Source organism: Erpetoichthys calabaricus, chromosome 18 (genome assembly GCF_900747795.2).
Source record: "Erpetoichthys calabaricus chromosome 18, fErpCal1.3, whole genome shotgun sequence".
NCBI lineage: Eukaryota > Metazoa > Chordata > Cladistia > Polypteriformes > Polypteridae > Erpetoichthys > Erpetoichthys calabaricus.
The window spans coordinates 78479615-78496655 of NC_041411.2; the positions used below are offsets into that span (position 1 = coordinate 78479615).

The 17041-nt window shown below is 36.1% G+C and overlaps 1 protein-coding gene across 8 annotated transcripts in view; it reads right to left on the reverse strand.

Annotated features, from left to right (window-relative positions):
- The window catches only part of slmapa (sarcolemma associated protein a), a 141928-nt gene that overhangs the window by 70298 nt on the left and 54589 nt on the right, over positions 1–17041 (reverse strand). For all 8 annotated transcript variants that reach the window (XM_051921003.1, XM_028824776.2, XM_051921004.1 and 5 more), the window contains exons 3-5: positions 13712–13784; positions 11253–11289; positions 434–496 (exon numbers count right to left, since the gene is read on the reverse strand). In XM_051921003.1, the coding sequence (XP_051776963.1) occupies positions 434–496; positions 11253–11289; positions 13712–13784 (173 nt within the window). The remainder of the gene's footprint in view (positions 1–433; positions 497–11252; positions 11290–13711; positions 13785–17041) is intronic.

The window sequence follows — 17041 nt, forward strand, 5'->3', positions numbered from 1 at the left end:
TTTTAAGATCTTTTCTGGAATTTCCTTTAATCATGGTATTATGTGCTTGACTTTAATGGTAAATGACATATGTGATACTGTAATCAAGATTGGCTGTACCAACTCAGAAGGCTCTTTAATTGGGTTAATTTAAATAGGGACAATTACTTTTTAACATGGTGCCAAAGAATGCTGGGTAACGTTGTTTATTAGATAAATTAAATAAATGACAACAAGTATGTGGTGTATGTTCACTCAAGTTCTTTTTTTTTTTTAATATGAGATTTTTGAAGATCTGAAAAAATACCAAGCCAACTTTTGGTAAGAACAGATAATATCAGGAATAGTCCAATACATTTTCACAATATATAATTCTAATGCTATAATGATATTAGATGTTTGCTAGTAATCTATATTTTTCTTTAAGTAGAAATATAGTATTAGTATGACAGACCTGTAAATACTGTGACAGCTGAAAGAGTTCCTGAGAATACATACTGGGAGCATTAGCAGCTGCCTGTTGGGAAGAAAATAGAGACAGAAACAATATTAATTAATAAGTTAACATGGAGAAGGATGCATTATACAATAAATCTTCTGTGTACCGTACATTTAAAGCTGATGTTTAGGGCAGACATGGGATTTCCACATTTTTGCATGCAAATCAACAAATCTTAGCTTCTCTGACTCACATTCTGTAAAAGAATCATACATATCTCAATTCTTGAACCTAGCAGTATTTAATTACATTAAGAATGAAAAAAAAAGTCAATCAAAGGGGATCTCACAATCCCCTAAACATCAAGCACTTCTGCTATTACAAACAAATGCTATTCCAAAGTCTCTAATTTTCTGCTTTTTACTCGGTTTAACTGGGTTTTGCAATGCTCTTAGCCTGCTTCAGCGAGCGTGTATTAGTTAAAAGAAAAGCAATTACACACCACTGGGAAATGTCAGTGCTACTATTATATAAACAGTAAGACTGAAAAGGTTCAAACTTGGACTCAAAATTACTCATTTATGCTAGAGAGGAAGAAGAATCTATATGTCCTTAAGAAAACTTACAGAAACAGAGGAGAATGTGCACACTCCACACAAACAGTGTCAAAGCCCGTGGATATCAAATCCAGATCTCCAATAGTACAAGTCAGGTCTACTTAACACACCTTTATGCTTTCCTAGATATATCGCAACATTCATAAAAATGAAGAGTCTTGAAAAATAAAATTAATTAGAAACGGTCATGTTTTTTTTCTCAAAATACCAATAGATGGCACACTTTTACCAGAAAGGAGTAAAATAAGTGGCTAGCTGGCTATGTGCAGAAATTTTCAGTACTATAGATAAACATTCAGGAAGAACTTTTAAAACACATGTCTAACTATGCAATAATAAATGAAAAGCATATGGATAGCTCATTGAAAAGCACCATTCCAACAAAAAAAAAGAAATCCCGCACTTTATAATAGTCACAACATAGTAGAACTGACTGATGTAAAATAGTAAATGAATCCAAAAACCACTTTTCTATAGTGTACACAAAAACAGTATAAAGACGAAGTAAAATATCAGCCCTAATATAACCAACATCACATTTTGTGACTGTACTAAGGCTCTGGAATATCTGAATGAAATACACATAACTCCTCATAACCAAAGCCACCCTAGGAAATCAAATAAGGTGTTTCAGCACTATTGGCCATACCAACCACAAGGCACTAAAAGCACCAGATAAGGAATTACTGAACCTACATTTTTGCTTATTTTACATTCTTTGGATCAGAGAGTAATTGCTAATCTTCCAATACTTTTACACAGAGTAACAAAAGATGGGGCACTGCAGGCAGTGAACAATTTATTATGGTAACTTACATCACACTGCTAGCACCGTGTATTATCTTACTCAACTAGAAAAGTCCCAAGTCACTTACCACAACAATAGGGAAAAACTGATGCCATATTTTAATTAAAATGAAATTCACTTTATCAGGAACAAATCAAAAGCTTTTTTACAGGACTTGGCAGGCCTTAACCACATTGTCCCTGATGAATTGTTTAACCATTTCTACCCCGTCTGACATTTTATTATTTCTGAGCGAGTCTATGTTGATACCAAAGCAACATTCGACCATGAAGCATAAATCAGCCTGCCTCACTCTTCCTGTACTCTGGAGTCGAGGGATTACAGCCATGAGTCCACCGGCTGGCTCCCTGAAGATGAAATAAAGAGGAGATCTAAACCATAATGGGGGTTTGCAGGGCAGCATACATTTGAAAAGCAAAACATGGAATGTACTTGCATCTTACTCACAATGCAAATAACAACTGAGTGACATTTAAAATAAAGTCAATTTCTGGTACACTTGCACTACGAAAGAAAAATAATGTTAAACTACCAAGGTGGCTTGGTGGTCTTGCAGCAACTTTTTCACATAGTAAGGACTACCATAAATATCCACCATATTTAAAAATAAGAAAAAAACTTGCATATAATCCAATACAGATTTAACCAATGCATAACCCAAATGATTAAGTATTTCCCACATGCAAAATACTGTAACATAAAGACAGCCCAATACTGTTAATGTAAAGTATAGCCAATAAGAACACAACTAGAAGCAGGGGCAAGTAAAGCTGCATAAAACACAGCTAAGTGGAGATGAGATATAGTATGTCTTCTCCTTGAAAAATGACACTATTAATGGGAAGTTTATATTTAATCAACTAACTCCAGAAAGCATTATCCTATCAGCTTTTAAATATTTGTTGTGGGGAACATGTAGGCTACAACAGGCGACAAGCAGGCAACTCTTTTGTAAGTTGCTTTGGATAAAAGCATCTGCTAAGAAAAAACATGTATATTTATAGCCTGTTCTTGCATTCAGTCTATAAGCCTAATAACTGCATTCTTTTTGTTAATGGACCAGCACAACTTTAAATTTAATTTAAAATATCTGCCAAAAATGACTTTCATTTACCACAAGGCCAAAAACTTAATTCATTTAAGAGTCTGACGTGAAGAGAGAAAAGCAAACTGAAAACCACGGCTGGAATAAAAGGGCAACAATTTATTAAAAGTGGATACACCAACCAGCAGCTGATAAAACAAGGTTATTAGCCAAAAAAAGCACAGCATTTTTAGTATACTGCTAACATTTAACACTGATAAAACAAGGCTACATGTAACTGGTTTGCTTGCTTCAAAACATTTTGACACTATTGCATCTAAAGCACAAAAAACACTTTTTATGCCGATTCCTCCTTATAATATCACCTCAAGATCTTTGCTAAGAGTGAAATTTGTGCTGATACCTAATTTTAGAAAGGTTACGGCTTTGGCAAATTAACACGATAAACACAAACTGTTTTCAGTAACAACAAAACCGAAATCCTGAAGTGCAACAAGGTAATGGAAGGATAGGAAGTTAACAGTGCCTTAAATTGAAGGTAATTAAATCCTGATTCACAATTACATATGTTCTGTCACATTCTGCAACACATCAAAAATTTCTACCTTAAAACACTGCAGACAAGAAAAATTGTATGTAAAAAGATATGAATGATTTCGTTCTGGTCTTGAAAAATGTCACTTTGCTTAATAGTCTAATGAAAAATTCTAAAGATCAAAATGGATACATAAGATGTGAATACAGAAACTAGACAGCTCCCATGATCCAAAACATCACATGAAAAACCTATTTAAATCAAACAGTCTCATCTAATCCTGCCTAAGAACTCAACATTACCAATTAACTTCAAGGAAGAACTTGATGTGCGTCTTGACACCCCCACTGCTACTTGGCTGCACAAGCTACTTAAGCTGGCAGCTTGCGCTTCTACCGTAAATTGAGAATTTGATTACCGTATTTACGCGTGTACCACACGCACATTTTTTCCCAAAAATTAGGTGCGCATCATACACGAGGAAATTTTTTTCTGTAATGTTTACTTCTGCTTGGGCTCTCTTGCTCTCGCGCTCTCTTGCACACGATGGAAGAAAGAAAAACTTTCATCATGCAACAAAAATAGAAGGGCATTTTGCGGAAAACGTGCCCTTAACGCTTCCTATACAATCACAACACGCGTCGTCCACGGGGCAAAACGGTTTTTACGATTTTCTTTGTAAAAATTAGGGTGCGCATCTTAGACGAGGGCGCGTGGTACATGAGTAAAAAGAAAACATGTATGTAAAAAGATATGAATGATTTCCTTCTGATCTTGAAAAATGTCGCTTTGCTTAATAGTCTACTGAAAAATTCTAAGGATCAAAATGGATACATAAGATGTGTTTGTTTAGCTTTATTCAACAAACTGATGAAAACTAGCATGGATGAACTGAGCTGAGGGCAGCTTTAGAGGGCTTTTCACACATTTCGACAAGTAAGAAAGGTTAAAGATCAAAAAAAAAGAGTAATGCTGAACTTGTAAGCAATGGACTGTCAATTACCTGACACACAATATTATAATACTAGAAGCAAAGTGCCAACAGAAAAGCTGCTCAGAGTCTGATTTTGAGAAAAGTCAGACTATATCATTTTTTTTTTATATTAAGCATGAATATCTCTCTATTATAAAAAAAAAAATCTTGGAAGGAGACGAGACGCGATTGTCGCAGAGACACTTTCACTTCCAGCGAGACAAATCTTCATGCCAAGCGAGACAAAAGCTTATACAAAGAGATTTGGAAAAGTCCTGCCTGGTTATGTCAGACACATTTCTTGTAGAGAGAAAGAAACAATGTTTACTCACGGGAATTTATACGTTGCGTTGTCACGATGTCATTCCAAACATGGAATCAAAATTGAATGCAATATCGACAAAAAGGTTAAAGTGAAAAGAGATCGAAGATATAGACATAGGTGATATGGCAGAAGTGCGTTGCGTGAAATGCAGATCACACGGCATGGCGGCAGCAGCAGCAAATCGAGCAAAGAGGAGGTAAAAAAAAAAACTTTTAAAAACTGTATGCATTTTCCATTGTATCACCATTTAAGAGGGAGTGTCGGAAGAGCGATCACGTCTCCTTGGGGTGCGTTCAGGCCCCCTCTTTACAACGCGAGTGGCAGAGACGCAAAGTGGTTGTCGCATAGCGCAGGCGGGGTGGGGTTTGGGCAAGCAAAGAGAGCAGGGGGTGAAGCCCCCTAGTAATTTAAAACAAAATATTTAAGTACAAATATATCTGAATAGTAGATACATACTTAAAACAGCTTTCAATTTGGACACTACAAACAATAACTTGTATCTTGCACTTGATATGAACTGAAATAAAATTTTAATTCTATTAGTTATTATTAGCTGATACCAGACCAGAGAAGTTTCTCTTGTGGAGTACTATTCAGTAAGAATTACAAAAATAATAGCAATAATAATAATAAAACACTTTTTGTAATATTGTTTCTGGAAAAGAAGGGCAATGAAAATGTTAATTAAGAAAACTATCCTTCTAACTGGATGACTTGGTAGATTACCATCACGTTTTCAAGCACACAGCTATTTAATTTACAGCTGTAAGCTGCTTAACACATTCACAAATTACCATGTGATTTAAGAAATACCTGTATCAGGATGAAATGAGTTGGCGGAATATGCTCCAGGGATTTTGTCTTATTTTCCTAACTAAAAAGATGTGCCTGTTTTCTAAATACAGTATATTAGTGGGATGCTTAGAGGAGACAAAAAGATTATCTTTGCCCTTCTTTTTTTTACTAATTTGCATACCTCTTCAACAGTGAAGCTATTTTCCAAAGTTAGACTCTGATGATTCATGAGCCCAAAATATATAGCTTGGTACATTAGACAAGAGTGCATTCCACCCACCACCAGTTGGTTGAAGGACTACATGCAGATAGTAAAAGAAAATGTTTCAATTTCTTTGTTGTTTTGCTCATACATATAAACGGAGAGCTCAGAGTGGAAATTTGTATTAAACACCAAAAATAGTAAGGCCCACTAAAACGAATGACATGGTGACTATTGAAACCGTAGGGCAACTAGTTAATTTCTTTTATTAAAAAAAAAAAATCTTTAATCAAGCTTAGTCATCGGTAGTGCAATAGCACAGTGGCTACTGCTGCTGCTTCGCAGATTTAACATCTTGCGTTCAAATCCCATACTTGTTCACTGATTTGCATGTTCTCCCTTTGAACTGCATGTGTTTTCCACAGATAGTCTAGTTTTTCTCTCACAACCTCAATTATGTGCATGTTACATTATTTAATGATTACAAATTGAACCTGTGTGATTGTGGTCGTTGTGTGACAGTGGCCTCCACAAGGAACTGGTGCCATGTCCAAGGTTAGACCTTGCCTCGTAACTAACTCGTGGCCTTTAACTGCGTTAAGTTGGTTTGAAAATACATACTTATAGGTTTATAGGATCGTTGTTGTCATGAGTACAGAGTACAATGAAATTCTTTTTTGCATGTGCTAATCAACCGGTATCAACTTACCATTTACCTGTGCCATGATTAGTGATAACTATTTTACTATTTTACTGCAGCATTAAAACCTTCAATGAATTTGAGGAGCATGTATGGATCAATTTTTTTTATTACAAAGCATTATCTCTCATCTTGTATTTTCCTGTCAAGTCAATTTCAAATCATACTGATATGCTTTTACTCCTTAAATGTACAATTTCTTAGGAAGTCACAGGAAAATAATTTGCAAAGAACAATGTCCTAATGTGCACACTCTATTAGTTGTGATCAGCTTGTGGAATGTACTTACTACTGGAACACAAGTAGCCTCTTGTACCGCTGTCTGCTAATAAAGAGCAGAAGCCTTACAGAGTCTAAAATAGAAATGTTATAACATTTCATGGAGTTGGCCTATTGACCTGAAAATATTATCATGGTGGAATTTAAAGTATTAGTTTAAACTGGATAACCGATCCTTTTAATTATAATGTTGGGTTTCATTGAATGAATTGCTAATGTCAATCTATCCATCTTTCAATCTGACTTTTCGACTTCAAGGTGATAGGAAAGTGGGCTCAATCCTGACAGAACAGCAGTGGCCCAGCACGTGGCCTTATCACACACAATGTGTCACACCTAATACTGATTTGACAGGATAAAAATCAGTGCTAAACTGTTTCTGTTCAGTTTTAATATTTAGGAGACTAGACTGTGACTACCGCAACAGAAGTTATATTTTTGCAAATCACAGTATTTACACTAGATTTATAGGTATGTATATCTACACATAGAAGCTGTATCTAAATATCTATAATAATAATAATTCATTACATTTATATAGTGCTTTTCTCTATAGAGGCACATCAAAGAGAAAGAGGGTAAGCAGAAAACCTCAGCTAAATATTCAAGTTCCAGCAAATGCTTTATGTTTGCTCCAATTCCCACTGGGTAAAGGTCACCACCACCTGAGCTGCCATGACAATTTGAGAGCAAAGGAAAAGACAGATAATATCCCTAAAATACAAAAAAGGCCAAATGCCATAACTAACAGATGTGTTATAGGTATTTGAGAATTGAACAATTGCCAGTACATGAAAGCTTAATAATCTGAGAAAATAGGTTAATCTACATTTATCTCAATGCAACTTAAGTGCATCTAGCCTCAAAACCTTAAACATTCATTGTAATATATTTAAACAAAAGTTTAAATATGAAATATTCTAACAACAATTAGTGTGGTAACAGCCCTAGTTACAGTGGTGTGAAAAACTATTTGCCCCCTTCCTGATTTCTTATTCTTTTACATGTTTGTCACACAAAATGTTTCTGATCATCAAACACATTTAACCATTAGTCAAATATAACACAAGTAAACACAAAATGCAGTTTGTAAATGGTGGTTTTTATTATTTAGGGAGAAAAAAAAATCCAAACCTACATGGCCCTGTGTGAAAAAGTAATTGCCCCCTGAACCTAATAACTGGTTGGGCCACCCTTAGCAGCAATAACTGCAATCAAGCGTTTGCGATAACTTGCAATGAGTCTTTTACAGCGCTCTGGAGGAATTTTGGCCCACTCATCTTTGCAAAATTGTTGTAATTCAGCTTTATTTGAGGGTTTTCTAGCATGAACCGCCTTTTTAAGGTCATGCCATAGCATCTCAATTGGATTCAGGTCAGGACTTTGACTAGGCCACTCCAAAGTCTTCATTTTGTTTTTCTTCAGCCATTCAGAGGTGGATTTGCTGGTGTGTTTTGGGTCATTGTCCTGTTGCAGCACCCAAGATCGCTTCAGCTTGAGTTGACGAACAGATGGCCGGACATTCTCCTTCAGGATTTTTTGCTAGACAGTAGAATTCATGGTTCCATCTATCACAGCAAGCCTTCCAGGTCCTGAAGCAGCAAAACAACCCCAGACCATCACACTACCACCACCATATTTTACTGTTGGTATGATGTTCTTTTTCTGAAATGCTGTGTTCCTTTTACGCCAGATGTAACGGGACATTTGCCTTCCAAAAAGTTCAAGTTTTGTCTCATCAGTCCACAAGGTATTTTCCCAAAAGTCTTGGCAATCATTGAGATGTTTCTTAGCAAAATTGAGACGAGCCCTAATGTTCTTTTTGCTTAACAGTGGTTTGCGTCTTGGAAATCTGCCATGCAGGCCGTTTTTGCCCAGTCTCTTTCTTATGGTGGAGTCGTGAACACTGACCTTAATTGAGGCAAGTGAGGCCTGCAGTTCTTTAGACGTTGTCCTGGGGTCTTTTGTGACCTCTCGGATGAGTCGTCTCTGCACTCTTGGGGTAATTTTGGTCGGCCGGCCACTCCTGGGAAGGTTCACCACTGTTCCATGTTTTTGCCATTTGTGGATAATGGCTCTCACTGTGGTTCGCTGGAGTCCCAAAGCTTTAGAAATGGCTTTATAACCTTTACCAGACTGATAGATCTCAATTACTTCTGTTCTCATTTGTTCCTGAATTTCTTTGGATCTTGGCATGATGTCTAGCTTTTGAGGTGTTTTTGGTCTACTTCTCTGTGTCAGGCAGCTCCTATTTAAGTGATTTCTTGATTGAAACAGGTGTGGCAGTAATCAGGCCTGGGGGTGGTTATGGAAATTGAACTCAGGTGTGATACACCACAGTTAGGTTATTTTTTAACAAGGGGGCAATTACTTTTTCACACAGGGTCATGTAGGTTTGGTTTTTTTTTCTCCCTAAATAATAAACACCATCATTTAAAAACTGCATTTTGTGTTTACTTGTGTTATATTTGACTAATGGTTAAATGTGTTTGATGATCAGAAACATTTTGTGTGACAAACATGCAAAAGAATAAGAAATCAGGAAGGGGGCAAATAGTTTTTCACACCACTGTACAAAAAAACAAGGGCTCACTTCAGAACAACTCAGATGCAGAGCAAGGGTCAGATTATATAAATCTTTGTGTTTAAATTCAAGTTTACTGTTATGTGAGCGTACAGAGTAAATTAAAATGCTTACTTGCATAACTGATATGTAGCAAGCCACCGCTCTCCAATAACCTAATCAACAAGTATTATTAATCAAATGGGGAACAACAGTAAGACCAATGTCCTATAATACAAGCTTTTGACTTACTGTACTTAAACATTTCAAAGAGAAAAACACCTTTAATACTTGGTTGAAAGATAGCAGAGATACTTGAAATTAATTTCCACTATTTAAAATAAATAAACGGGGTGGACTGAATCAAAAGACTGACATTTTACTCTTTGCCTTAAACCAATTTAAAAGGGATATATATTGCAATATATCACATAACTGACCGGCAATGGGCTATGTTGTTATTATCGTACACTTACACAAGCAAAGGCATAATATTGTGGATTCATTAACTCCAGTATTAATTCATATATGTATTGTATATTTATAAAGCACTATTTGTAAAAACACATTTGTCAGATCTTTCTGCCCAAATTCCAATAATTTCAAAGCAAGGCTGATTGACAACTCCAAACTAGTCCATATAGGTGACTGTATCTTGGCAGACACCTTAGAAACAAACATTAGGTGGTGAAAGTACTGTTAAGACCACTTCTTAACGTGCCACAACATTTATTTATTTATTTTAAATCAGTGGACCAGATTTTGTTTAAGATTTAATGTTTTAGATATAGAAGAGGATATTTTTGTTTTGGATTTTGGACTATTTCCTCCAAATTTCCTCTCATAAAGATTATTAGCAGTTTATGAAGAGCTAAAATATGCATGCAAAAATGCAAAGAAACAAAAAATCAAGTATCAGTTCAGAATTGGAATACAAGTACTGTACAAAGAATTATGGCCTTAGCAAAAGCCTATTTTTTTTAGTACATCTTGAGCAAAATCCTGCATGTAACACATGCAACACCATAAACCCATACCAACAACACAAAAAAAAAAAATAAGTGCAACTGTTCACAATTTCCCTCTTAAAGAAGAAACAGCATTACAAACTGCTTTTTGTCCCCCTTTACACAAAGAAAACTATGAAAAGGAGAAGCAGTACTTATAATAATCTACACATGCCCACCTGGATTTGCATTGCTAAATTACTTTGGAAGTCACTATATAGAAATTTCAGCATTCTATTTAGACTACAAAAATTTAAGAAATGTCCTCCAATGCAAGCGGTTAGCATTTAACTACATCTTATTGCAAATCAAGATAAACTTGAGCAAAAAAGTTCTGGTGCCTCTTATCCACAAAGTATCAAACAATTTAACAAAAATAACACGTAACCAACTAAATCTTACATTTCCCAATTCTGCCCTGGCACCTTTACACAATGATTGCCTGTTCTTCTGGCAGTCTAAACTACAAAGAGTCATTTACCAAACACACACACAAAAAAATGAGACTTCAACTAAAATTGTACTTCCTAAGATCCAAGAAAATTATTATACAGTCTTCCTACAATAAAGTAAAAAAGTTTCAATCTACATAAATAAATTAGTAGTAATATACTACAGTTACACTAATGATGTAGACAGACAGTTATCCATCTATATCTATAATCAACTATATCTATATACATCTATGTATTTAAGAACAAAACATAGCCTAGGTCTCCTGTAGAAATGAGGAATCTCTGCAAAACTTAGTGGAGATAGGTTCAACGGTGCAAATTTCACACACACGTTCAGCTTTATATAAAGTATGTGAGACACTGTATATGCCAACAATAATCACTAAGTAGTAAGCAAATAAATATTACACAACAAAATTACAAAAATGACTGACAAGGCAATATTACTCTAAAGGAAATCTCATTAACAATTCACCAACACAGCTCCCAGTATATACTCAACAATGAAAACAGCTGTTTGGCTGACTTACCTTATCAACAGGAAGCGGCAAGGGAGCTGGAATAACACTGAGAAAGAAAGAGGAAAAAAAAGCTCAAATTATTATTTTCTTCTTCTTTTTTATTCCAAGGGGAACAGTCAGTCTTCTTATAAATGACAAGAAACACAAACTCATTTATGGAATAAAGAGAAGGTTCAGTCCGAAATAAGTAATCTCTGTAAATCTTTAACCTTGCTCATGAAACTGTCTTTAAGAAGTTTCACTTTAAAAGGTAATGTCATAGATAGGTGTGGCCATACAGAATGTTTCAACACGTCCAGTCTCAAGTATCACACCTAAAGCAGTACAAAACACAACACTCATGAACTTTCTCTGACTAATAGTGTAAAGATCTATCTGTAAAACAAGGTCTACAAGTGCTAAATGTTCTTTTTCCGACAACAGATAAGCTTTGCTGCAGCATAGTGCACGTGATTCTGATAAGAAAGTCTCAAAAGTTACTGCTGGAAAGCTCTTGCTTTTTTTACATCTTGATACAATGCCATTTCTTATGATGAAATCTGAAATCTTAGTTTTATTACATTTCTAATACTCTGAGGTAAAGAAATACAACCTTCATACTTTTTCAGTGTCGGTCCAAAAACTTCGCAACTAATAATGGCACCATATTGATTGTTGAAGGGAAAAATAACACAACACGTCACATTTAACCCAAAAACAGTTGACCAGACAAACAGAATTCTTGCATTTGATTATTTAGGTAGATGTTCCACTGTTTTACTACTGCAGTTTTGTTACTATCGTCTTCCATTGCTCTAGATTCAGTATGACAAGAGGTTTTATCATTTTCCGAGTAACATTTGTGATGTTCCATCTACAATGGAGATAAAAGGACAACCTGTCTGTTTAAACTAACAAGGGGTTTAGCATTCCGATATAAGTACATTAACTATATCATTTAAGACTTACTTAACCTTGAATTGTACAATTTAATATAAAATTTATTGCCGTTTTGTTCATTTAATATTTTAATTGAAATATCAAACAGAAGGTTGAGAATTGAAAAGAATAAATGATATTAGGGTATGATAACCAGGAGCTGGCAAAGCTGTACTGAGAAACCTTAATTATGATAAATGGAGAACATTTTGTAATAAACTACTGCTTAGGAACAAATAACTTTGATATCCCGTTTTCTTTGTATAAAAATCTTTGGAAAATTAGGAATTGCTACAAATAACTAGAAAAACAAACTTCAGCTCATTTAGCTTTAAAATGCCTACTGAATGTTTAAGATATTATATTGTAATATTGTATTAAGTAGAAGAAAAACTGATCCATACAGACTTTACTGTGTAACCTCCCTATATAATTTAGAAGTCGGTTGTCTGTAAAAGCACAGCACAGCAGTTTTTCCCCAGTTTTCCAAGCCTTTAGAAGATGATAGAGTATTCTCTTAAATTTTTATACTGACCAATAAACTACTGCAGGATAAAATTCCTCAGTAAGTTATAATGAATTACATGATGATCGCACTTGTGATGTTATTTCTGTTGGCTTCAATGTGCATCTTGCTGTATCATGAACCCAGGTACAGTATGGTTGGTCATAGTGGTCATTACTAGTGGCAGGTTTTCATTCCAAACACTTCATTAACTAGATAGTAAGGTTTTGTTTAACAAAACTCTACTCTATGGCTGACCCAAGATTGAGGCTGTTAAGTCAGTTTGCTTCTTTCTCTGGTTAAAATCAGCAGCTTTGAATGGCACTGCTTTACAGCTGGGTCAGATGGTAATCTGCTCAGGCTTCCATGAGGCAGTGAGGACATTTGAGGCAGGCAGTGGTCATCTAATTGAAAGTGACCATTCAGCTGCATTTCAGTATGTCTGGGGGATGCAATCATGTTCAAAGTAATTCCTACCCATGCTACCCTGGAAAAGATACAATTTCAGTTCAATGTATTTCTAAAATAAACTCTAAACAAATTTAGAGTCACCAGTTAACCTATTATGCCTTTGGGGATGTAGGGGGTCGACCAGAGTACCTGGGCAAAAACTCATGTCAACATAAAGGAAACGTACAAACTCCACAAAGGGAGTGGACTTAAATTCAGGATGATGTACCCATAAGAAAGGAGTGAAAACCACCACCCCACAGGAATTAGCGGATTGCTTTAAACCTGCCTGGAGCACAATATCAAAGCTTTATGAAATGTAAAGAAAAAAAGGAACTCAATCACTTAACTGTACACTACTACATTTGAGATGGATTTTCACTGAAGACCTTTTCAACTTTCCACTGTGTAACCCACTTAAAAGTAATATTTTTTTTTTTAATTACTCAGATTAAATGGCTCAGCTTAAAGAATTTAAAAAAATTGTTGACAACTACAGAGGTTGGTGTCTAAACTTCCTAAGACTTAAATTCAGGATGGTACAGCTTTGTTTAAATCAAGGGTAATTCAAAACAAAAGAATAGCCTGGACTTACTCTGTTCGTCGTCGTGCTTCTAAGCCATCAGGTAAAAACAGTTTAATTGTAGAAACTATGCAGCCATGTGTAACTGCAAAAAAGAAAAAAAAAACTTAAGTAATTTCATTTCGTGCAAAATAATTTTACAACTGGCACAATTAAAAAATACAAAACTTAGTTTTACCAGTGACTTTATGTATTAAGTAATCAAGTGTAAAATTTCTTATCACTTCTGCCAGTGCAGTTTTCAAAAATCTGCTTGACTTTATTCAAAGCATCAAAGAACAAAATTAACTGACCTTGAAATCTAATATCAAATTCAGTGATGTGCATAACAATATTTAACAAATAAATATCAAGTCACAACACAATCCCAAGCAGTTTATAATACTATAATGCTGCCAGCTGACTGCAATTAAATAAAAAAAAAGAACAATTACAATGTGTACAGACTGGTATAAAAAACTTAAATCCAAGAGTGTGGGAAAACAGTTTACTACATTGATAAAAGATATAAAGAATTTTTAATAAAAATTATTACAGTTCCAATATTCAAAACTAAATAAACATTTTCAAATATTTCCAACCACCATTATATTACTGTGTGGGCCATTATTCTGATATTAAGGAATTTTTGAGATCTTCATCTTGTACCCAACACAGCACTTCCAGGAACATGCATTTAAATTAACTCCATAAAATCAAAAATGAAGAAGCTTACATTTTATGCAATGTGTCTCATTCTACCTGTCTCTCAGAGTGGGGCACAAGTAAGATTATGAAGTCATGAAGCGGACAAACTAAATACTGCAAAGTTGGTTGTGACAATAGGTAGTCCAAGAGCTGTAGTGTTTACAGTGGGTACGGAAAGTATTCAGACCCCCTTCAATTTTTCACTCTTTGTTATATTGCAGCCATTTGCTAAAATCATTTAAATTAATTTTTTTCCTCATTAATGTACACACAGCACCCCATATTGACAGACAAAAACAAAGAATTTTTTAAATTGTTGCAGATTTATTAAAAAAGAAAAACTGAAATATCACATGGTCCTAAGTATTCAGACCCTTTGCTGTGACACTCATATATTTAACTCAGGTGCTTTCCATTTCTTCTGATCATCCTTGAGATCACCTTCATTTGAGTCCAGCTGTGTTTGATTATACTGATTGGACTTGATTAGGAAAGCCACACACCTGTCTATATAAGACCTTACAGCTCACAATGCATGTCAGAGCAAATGAGAATCATGAGGTCAAAGGAACTGCCTGAAGAGCTCAGAGACAGAATTGTGGCAAGGCACAGATCTAGCCAAGGTTACAAAAAAATTTCTGCTGCACTTAAGGTTCCCAAGAGCACAGTGGCCTCCATAATCCTTAAATGGAAGACGTTTGGGACGACCAGAACCCTTCCTAGAGCTGGCCATCCGGCCAAGCTGAGCTACCGGGGGAGAAGAGCCTTGGTGAGAGAGGTAAAGAAGAACACAAAGATCACTTTGGCTGAGCTCCAGAGATGCAGTCAGGAGATGGGAGAAAGTTGTAGAAAGTCAACCATCACTGCAGCCCTCCACCAGTCAGGGCTTTATTGCAGAGTGGCCTGTCGGAAGCCTCTCCTCAGTGCATGACACATGACAGCCCGCATGGAGTTTGCTAAAAGACACCTGAAGGACTCTGAGATGGTGAGAAATAAGATTCTCTGGTCTGATGAGACCAAGATTGAACTTTTTGGCCTTAATTCTAAGCGGTATGTGTGGAGACAACCAGGCACTGCTCATCACTTGTCCAATACAGTCCCCACAGTGAAGCATGGCGGTGGCAGCATCATGCTGTTGGGGGTGTTTTTCAGCTGCAGGGACAGGACGACTGGTTGCAATCGAGGGAAAGATGAATGCGGCCAAGTACAGGGATATCCTGGACAAAAACCTTCTCCAGAGTGCTAAGGACCTCAGACTGGGCCGAAGGTTTATCTTCCAACAAGATAATGACCCTAAGCACACAGCTAAAATAACGAAGGAGTGGCTTCACAACAAGCCAGAGCCCTGACTTAAACCCAATTGAGCATCTCTGGAGAGACCTAAAAATGGCTGTCCACCAACGTTTACCATCCAACCTGACAGAACTGGAGAGGATCTGCAAGGAGGAATGGCAGAGGATCCCCAAATCCAGGTGTGAAAAACTTGTTGCATCTTTCCCAAGAAGACTCCTGGCTGTATTAGCTCAAAAGGGTGCTTCTACTATATACTGAGCAAAGGGTCTGAATAGGGATGGGAATTGATAAGATTTTCACGATTTCGATTCCATTTTCGATTCTGTTTAACAATTCGATTCTTTATCGATTCTCCTATCGATTCTTATTTTTAAAAAAGGAGAACACACAGGTCGATTAGCTTAGAACTTTGTTTTATATCTTATCTTTGAACAAGATAGAAATTTAGGAGTAGCATGACCTTACAAACCCAACAGTGAGATTCTAAGAGTACACAGCCTACGGCTCCTCGATGGGGTGCCACGGGGTCCCCAGAAAAAAATTTGTAAATGTAAAATAATAATAAAATAAATATTCTTCTGTAGCAATAACAAAGTATAACATAAATGAATATAAATTAAGAATGTCCAGTAACATTTACACTCTCCTTTTTAAAAGTATATATGAGCGGAGCACTCAAAAATAAAACTACATCAGCCAGCAACAAATACAATCAACTTAAGTCCAATGGAACTGTGCACTGTGCAATTCTGCAACCATCAACTATGGAGAATTAATAATTCTTTTGCAGAAATATAAGCATATCTGCTTTTTCAGGAAGGAAATTTTACTTTTCCCCGCCTCTGTGAAAGGAGAAGCTACCAATAGACTGCAGCGAGAACTGCCAGCATCTGAGCCAGCCAGACTCTGTCTGTCTCTCTCGTCATGGTCATCTAAATGCAATGCACAGTAATAGCAGGTTTTGCAATAAGGCAAATCACGCTAACATAATATGCAATGTTAGTTGATTAGTTACCTGCCGTATTAACGGGAGAGGACGTGCAAACGTTACCGCTGCTGCTGGGTTGAGATTCACTAGTCCGGAGCGGATCAAAAACACGATAAGGTTATCGCGTGTTTTGTGAGCAAATGCTTTTGCATATTCGTAGCGTTTCCTCCCTTTGATGAAATATCTACTTTGCAAGTATTGCAAGTTGCCCTGTTGTCATCCTTTCTCGTAAAGTATAACCAAACTTTTGAGCGCTTGTGCCGCTTAGGCGCCATGTTTCCTGCTGGGTAAATGACGCTACGCAACATGGTGACGTCATTCGAGGCGACTGGAATCGATAGGGGAATCGTTTGCAAAAATGGCAAACAATTCCA